An 8069-nucleotide genomic window follows, 5' to 3' on the forward strand; every position below is an offset into this window, starting at 1 on the left:
CCACCAACTCTTATTGTTTATCATAATAGACTCGAGTTTACCTTTCAAATTCCTCTAGGCTCTAGCTATTGGCCATGGTCCCTAATGTATGCATCCTAAATTATGACTTCACAATATGAGATAAATAAAATAATAAATTAACTAACCTCGGACGATATAGCAGCCATGGAAAATAATCAAAAGGATTTCAGGAAATCGCTACCAAAACATAAACAAATACTCAATTGAAGAAAGAATTTCATGCACAAAGAAATGGAAGATGACCTAAAGGCAAACTGAGAAGTTCTAAGAAAATGACATCATTTATCTATGCGAAACTTTCAACGCATATAGTCAATCAAGAGCCCATAAATACAATTGTTTGTGTGAATATAATATTTTGTTCTTTATTAGAGATTAGTGTTAGGATTAGTATTATATTAATATATTTTTGCTATATCAAATCTTTTTCAAAAATATCTACCACTCACTGCATTACACTAGTACTTAATTGGTTCATTGTTTTTGAAATCTATCACTTTAGGAATAAATAATATTTATTAACTGAATTCATACATGTACTTCCTAAAATAAGTTATGTGATTTTTTATTATCGATCGTTTTATTATTGTTAAGATTATTGAAATCTTAAATTTTATAGTTTCGGTTATTATTATTAACTTTAGGAATAAATAATATTTATTAACTGAATTTTATTAAATTGGCTAATCATGCAATACTTTCCTCCACAACTTACGATAAGAATCTGTTATATGAGTGGAAAAATCAAAACTTTCCTCCTAAATTTGTGTTTCTTTAAATTGTGTAAATACTCGTAACAAGTAACATAATTATAAGGGTTTTTCTATTGTGTGCCCTAAGGGCACACATTAATAATCCATATATGGTAAGTTTAACAACAAATTCATATAAGATACTCAAGTATATTCTCATTTTTACCATATTTAAGGAGAATATGTTGTTAAACTTACCATATATGGGTTATTAATGTGTGCCCTTAGGGCACACGTTAGAAAAACCCTAATTATAATTATGATGATGATGATTAACAATAAATTGATTAATAATTTAGCCAATTTTCCAGGATACGACACGTGGCAATGACGCATGTCAATTAAAAAGGCACCCGGTTGTTGCTTTAATATAATATATGATTTTGAGGATTATTCTGAATGTTTGAAAAATCATGTTTATTACCTCAATAAACATGTGGATCCGGCTCTAATAGATGATAACTTATTGATGCCCAACTATTATAAATATTCCTATTAGAAATATTATATCGTAAATAGTTTTCTTGTACATTCGGTTTCATATCTTTTGTATATTTACTTTCCTTGTTCTAGTTTTCCTAAACCGTAAATATTCTCGTTATTGTATTTTCCATAATCCGTCATGAACTCTTGTAACCCTTGAACCAATGTTAATAAGAAAAATTATTCAATCATATTCTATTCTTTACATAAGTATCCTCATAAAGAACAAGAACCTTTATCGTCATGATTTAGTGGTTTTGAAGAAGAAAAATTGACATGTCAATAGATAAAGAGAAGAATAATAAAGAATTCATACAAAATTCTGAATTAGGGTTCAGTCAAAAACAACATTTATATATAGCGTTAATTTAAAAAAGAGCATTTGGAAACACCTGGTGATAGAACAATTGGAATATAAATAGTGCTTTCTTTTGTTCTTTTCAATGTTTGTTCGTTCGATTAAGTAAGAAAGATGGACGTAAATGTGGTTGATGTTTGGAGTATTCGACAACTAAATGACATGAATTGAAGTATAGAATTTATTCTAAATATATGCAATCCGTCCTTTTTATTAGGTTAAACAATAAAGGTTGTTTAGAATAGACCTAGCAAAGGGTCGTTCATTCGTTCATCACGTCGACTCCGATTATTTTAAGGGGATGCTTGGTTCAAATGGGTTCAAAACTCGGTATTTTTTTGTAATTGTTTGGTTTGATATTGAAATGAAATGAAATATCATGTTAATAAAGAGGGCCGGCCTAAGGGGTATTTAGGGGGGCAAATAACAAGGACCCAAATTAGCTATAAGTCGAGGCTTTTATCAAATAAATTTTATTACATATAATTATCAAATAAGAGAAGTAGCCTAGTGGTTTGTGTTCTTCAAAAGGTTTGTGTTGTTTTGTTTATCGAATTGTATTAGATAGTGACACATGAATTACTTGAAGAGAACTTTTAAAGAGTCGGGGCCTCCATTTTACAATTTTGCCTAGGGTCCCAATATGTTCAGGTCCGACCCTGTTAATAAGGAATAATAAAGTTTAAAATCTTAGGGTATGAGGTGCGTTATTAGGTCATTTTCAGGTTAGTGATAGTAAAGTCGATCGGGTACTCACGGCCAATAAAAAATGGTTACTATACAACTGTATTTTATTAATTTAGTAAAATGATTTACCTATTAATATTGATGTTATCGACCTTCTCTTACACTCCAACATACAAAAATGTAAAGGTTATTTTTTTGAGTAAATTATCAATTACACCCACGTCAAATGCACATTTTTACATTTACTCCCACCTCAATTTTTTTTTTAAATTACACCTAAATTAATAGCTCAGGTTATAAATTGCACCCAACTCCATTTTCCGGCGAAAAAAATTATGAAATGACAATTTTTCTCCCCGAGTCTATTAGTCTGATTTTGTGTGACTTTTGAGTTACTTCCCTTATTTCATCTTCTCAACCTAATTTTCCCCAAATATTTGCCTCAAATATCTGTCATAATCAAGCAATTGAAGAAGATGAAGAACCAATTGAAAACCTAATTGAACAATTCACTAGAGTTCCCTGCTGTACCACTTCTGTTACCTCACATGTCATCCCAGGAATGTACGATAGGCGGGTTCAATGTCCCATGTGGCACTATGTTGCTGACTAATGTATGGGCTGTTACTGCCCTTTGGGTTTGGTAGAAGGAGTTGTCCTGGAGCCAGTTTGGGAACCCGAATGGCCGGGTTGGCTGTAGGGTCACTGATTCAGTGCTTTGACGGGAAAAGGGTATGTGAAAAAGAAGTGGATATGACATAAGGAAAAGGGCTTAACATGCCTAAAGCACAGCCCCTGGAGGCGATGTGTAAGGCGCGGTCAAACACCAGCAACATCCTTCAATTTGCTTGACCCAAGTTATTGTATATAATTTAGAAATTGACTTCAAATTAATTTAATTGAACACAATTAACCAAAACAAAACAATGTGGAATGACTTATCTTGAGATGATGAACATAATGAAGGGAAATAAAATCAGGGAAGAGAGAAGAGAAGGATGAAGAGGCAATGAAGGAGGAGGAAACACTATCAACTTAATAAAGGAATGAAGGAGGGCAAAGTCGTCCAAAAATTAATATTTTACCCAGAAAATTAGAAAATTGACGAAAATTTGGCCTGAATTTGATATTGGGTGCAATTTCTAACCTGAGCTATTAACTTGGGTGTAATTTAATAAAAAAATTTGACGTGGGAGTAAATGTAAAAAATGTGCATTTGACGTGGGTGTAATTGATAATTTACTCTATTTTTTTCTTATCTTATATAGATGGTTAGTGATATGACGAAATATATAATATTATTTTCTGTATATGTATGTGCGAAGAGAATAACATTGGAACAGTTGGAAAGAAAAAGTTGGTAGCAATACTCGATCTGTGTTTCACCATAGTAAAATTGGCTATTAATTCTTTTGTTAAAATTTTCGATTTTTGTCTAAATTTCTATGATCATATTATTAATTTCTTGTATAAAACTCCTTTGTATGCCCTAGTCCCCAAAGTTTAAAACCTTTCCTTAATTAGATCATCGCCTTCAAGAATGTAAGGGAACAAGCTTAGGGGCATGCATGCACTTTATAAGGAAATAAATTAAGGGCATACTCCATGCACTTTATAAGGAAATAAATCCCTTAATATATAATCCCTTCATTCCAGTCAATTCCTTACATTTACTTTATTTTCCCCTTATAAAATAAAGTTAGTATAAACTATTGCCTGAGTCACAAGTACAAAATCTAGGAGCTTACCTTTAATTTGCAAGTATTAAGGAAAATAACACAAATTTTAACATCTTATAGAATCTTGCTTTCCTTCATGTATGCATATAAATAGCCAACTATACTTGTTTGTTTCTATAACATGTAACATCCTTTCAACAGTATTTATTTCTTACATCATCTTATATTTATAATATATAAGCCCTCTTCTTAGATTTCCATAGCCAAAATTATAGACCATGATAAGTCTAGAAGACGTGTATAAGGTCATAGTGGCCATGGTGCCACTCTATGTTGCCCTAATACTAGGTTACGGGTCGGTCAAGTGGTGGCGATTATTTAAGCCCGATCAATGTGACGCGATTAATCGTCTTGTTTGTTACTTCACCTTACCTCTATTTAATTTCGATTTCACGGCTCATAGTGACCCGTTTAAATGGGATTATAGGTTCCTAGCCGCGGATGGCATATCAAAAGTCATTATAGTCGCGGTTATAGCCATTTGGGCTAAGTGTACTAGTAAAGGGAGTTATAGTTGGTCCATAACGAGTTTTTCATTGTCGACTTTAACTAATTCGCTTGTCGTAGGGGTTCCCTTATTAGGGGCCATGTACGGTCGATTAGGGGTTGATTTAGTGGTTCAATTTTCGGTCACTCAAGCTATTATATGGCTTACTGTTCTTTTATTTGTACTTGAATCTCGACGGTCTAGGTCCGATTTTCCAATTAGTACTATCGATAATAAGGTCGATAGTCAAGTCCATTCTTTAAAATTGAGTGTTGTTAAGGATGTTGAATTAGGGAAAACAATTGAAGTTGTCGAGAATATTGTTGAGAAACCGTCTCTCTGGTCGTTAATGAAAGTTGTTTGGGTTAAATTAATTCTTAACCCGAACTCTTATTCTTGCATTGTTGGCATTGCTTGGGCCGCTTTGTCTAGTAGGTATAACTTCTGATCGATATATTCTTAAGAATCTTTCTCTAATTAGTTTCTTATCGTAAGGACACACAATAGAAAAACTGTTACGTATAATACGTGTATATAATATGATAATGATAATTGCAAGAATAATATCATTTCATATACTATATGCTTCATGATTAAAGTTTATTTATACGATATTATATAATTGGTTAATTATTTTGTAGGTGTCATTTTACCATGCCAAGCATAATTGATGGTTCTATACTTATCATGTCAAAAGCTGGGACAGGCACAGCTATGTTTAGCATGGGTAATTAACCAAATCGTTTTACGGTTTTTCTAATGTGTGCCCTATTATTTCATGAGAAATTGGTTAACAAATTCATTTTTACCATAACTAATGAAATAAACTTGCAAATATTTTTCTAATGATCATATTAAAGTGTGCCTTTAGAGCACACATTAGAAAAACCATTTTACTGTTCTAGTTACATCTTATTTCCATTATTAAGTAATATATTGGTAATTAATTTTGAAAATTGGAATAATGAAGGGATGTTCATGGCACTTCAAGAAAAATTAATAGCATGTGGACCAAAATTGACAATATTTGGGATGCTTCTCAAGTTTGTTGGGGGTCCTATAGCCATGGCTATAGGTTCTTTCATAGTTGGTTTGCATGGTGATGTATTACGTATAGCCATTATTCAGGTACGTACAAATTATAACGATCATGGATCCGTATCAAATAAAGATTTTTCTAATGTGTGTTCTAATGTGATTTATACCCCATATTATATTTTTTATAATTAAGGATACTAAAATAGATTACGAAAATAAAACAGAGGATCCGCATTTTATTATTCTATATTTATACGTTATTTGCAGGCTGCCCTACCACAATCGATCACCTCGTTTATATATGCAAAAGAATATGGACTACATGCAGATGTGCTTAGTACTGCGTAAGTCTCAACTAATCTTTAGGCACTTACTGATTTTAATTATATAAGACGGTTTTATATTAATATAAATTTTTACGTTTAGTCCAAAAATTTCGAGAGTTATTGATCTGATTTCTTACTATATGGATTTTACAAAATGCAGGGTAATTTTCGGCATGATGGCATCGCTTCCAATTTTGATTGCATATTATGCAGTTTTAGAGACTTTGAACTGATCTTATTGAACCCTTTTTCATCTAGATTTATCAAATTCCGCAAATTATATATCTACCTTTCAATATACAACAAGATGATCGAGATCGAAACCGTGAACCGGAAGTTATTGTTACGTTACTCTATAACATCCGTATTTCATCAGCCCATAGTGTACCCAAAAAAAAATTGATTTATATTTTTGGCCGAATTGAACTAAACAATTGTATAAATTTTAAAGGGATTATGTATGTTTTAATTTGTTTTTTTTTCCCTCTTGTTGTAAAACATGAAGAATGCTTATTATGTAATGACCGTCTTATGCTATAATTTGTGATAATTACTACAGGTTGATTGTAGACTTGTAGTAATGAACTAATAACACAGATTTGTCTTTGAAAAAAAAAATCATCTTCTTGACGCTTGTTAACCACGCAACCTCGTATATAGGTGTGAGACATATTCATTTATCAGATCTTTTTTACTTAAAATAGCCATTTTATTAAATGTATTTCCCAAAATAACCATAATCTAAAACTATTGTTTATGGTGATCGTCAGTGGCGGATCCAGAAAAAAAATTTTACGGGGTCCTACTCATATTAGTTTTTTGGTGCTTAGATTCGGGACGGATTGACTCGGATCATGATTAAAATACAGACCAAGAATATTTTTTCAAGCCTTAGAAAAAAATTTCCCCAAAATGAAGAAAATGGGGCAAAATAGAAAAGATGAAGTACTTTTAATGAATATTTTGATCTATTATACGTAAATTTACGCAAATATTTACACAAAGCGTCTATAATATATCTTGGAACCTTAAGTAATTAGATAAGTAACTAGCCTCTAATATCGATCTTAAGGTTAAAACGGATTAAATACTTTAAATAAGACAAAAGTAAAATGTTTAGGAAATAACGAGATGTTTGTCCTAATTTATACTATGAGTGGGTTAGAAATTTTTATTTACAGTATTTATTTATTTATTTTGCTAGGGTAAGGAAAGCAGTTAGAATTTGTATTAAACAACACATTTGGTATCATGATATCAATGGTGATAAAGTGTTTGCAGTTTGCGAGTTACATTTGACTATTTCTTTACATTATTTTACTCTTTTTTACGTGAGATAGTGCAAAATTGTGGTTGTGGTGTCCCACTTCTATTTTGCTGGGGTCCTCTCTCATCACAACCAAATAGTCATTACAATTTTTTTTTTGGATTTGGGGTGTCCTAGGACACCATATGTGACAAGGTAGATCCGCCAATGGTGATCGTTTTTGTTACGAAATATCTAGAGATATTATATGGATGTCCATATATTACCGTATCTTTAGGAGATATTCTATTACCATATTATCGATGTAATCTTGTACTATATATACCCTCCATATGAATAAAGCTGACATACTTTTCTGCTCTCTATATTCTCCCATATTATTCATAATACGTTATCAGCACGAGTCTCTAACCATAATTTATATTTTGTTCACCGAAACGGTAAGAATTTGGTAAGACCTACTAATTTAATTTTATTCGCTTAGACACATACAGTTTGTTAATAAAAAAAAAACTACCAAAATTTTTGTTACATAATGATGCCTGTTAGAATAAGATTGTGTAAATAAGTTATTATTTACGTACGATATTGTATTTGTTATATTCGGTAAATATCTCATGTAATTAGGTTTACATATCTCGTTAGTACTTTGTATTTATACGCACTATCATTATCAATAATAGTCAAGCATTACATTCCTTCATGGTATCAGCTTCCTAGGTTAAAACAATCCTCACAAATCGCTTCCGCAACCCTAAATTCCTTTCTTTTCTTCTCTATTCACGACTGCCCTCTTCTTCTCTCTCGACCTCATGTCACATTTTCCGACCTCACGTCCCTAATATCATCCATGCCGAGTAAGAATACCAACTCGTTTCATCCGGCCCTTGCCGTCACACAAATACGCAATC

At 31.9% G+C, this 8069-nt stretch overlaps 1 protein-coding gene across 1 annotated transcript; it reads left to right on the forward strand.

The window, feature by feature from the left end:
• Positions 1-4174: 4174 nt before the first annotated feature.
• On the forward strand, positions 4175-6460 carry LOC141656210 (auxin efflux carrier component 5). Its single transcript, XM_074463054.1, has 5 exons — positions 4175-4962; positions 5169-5254; positions 5498-5655; positions 5833-5909; positions 6052-6460. The coding sequence occupies exons 1-5, from the start codon at positions 4259-4261 to the stop codon at positions 6122-6124; spliced, it is 1098 nt and encodes a 365-aa protein (XP_074319155.1). The 5' UTR covers positions 4175-4258; the 3' UTR covers positions 6125-6460.
• The last annotated feature ends 1609 nt before the right edge of the window (positions 6461-8069 follow it).

This window comes from Silene latifolia, chromosome 5, assembly GCF_048544455.1.
Source record: "Silene latifolia isolate original U9 population chromosome 5, ASM4854445v1, whole genome shotgun sequence".
Taxonomy (NCBI): domain Eukaryota; kingdom Viridiplantae; phylum Streptophyta; class Magnoliopsida; order Caryophyllales; family Caryophyllaceae; genus Silene; species Silene latifolia.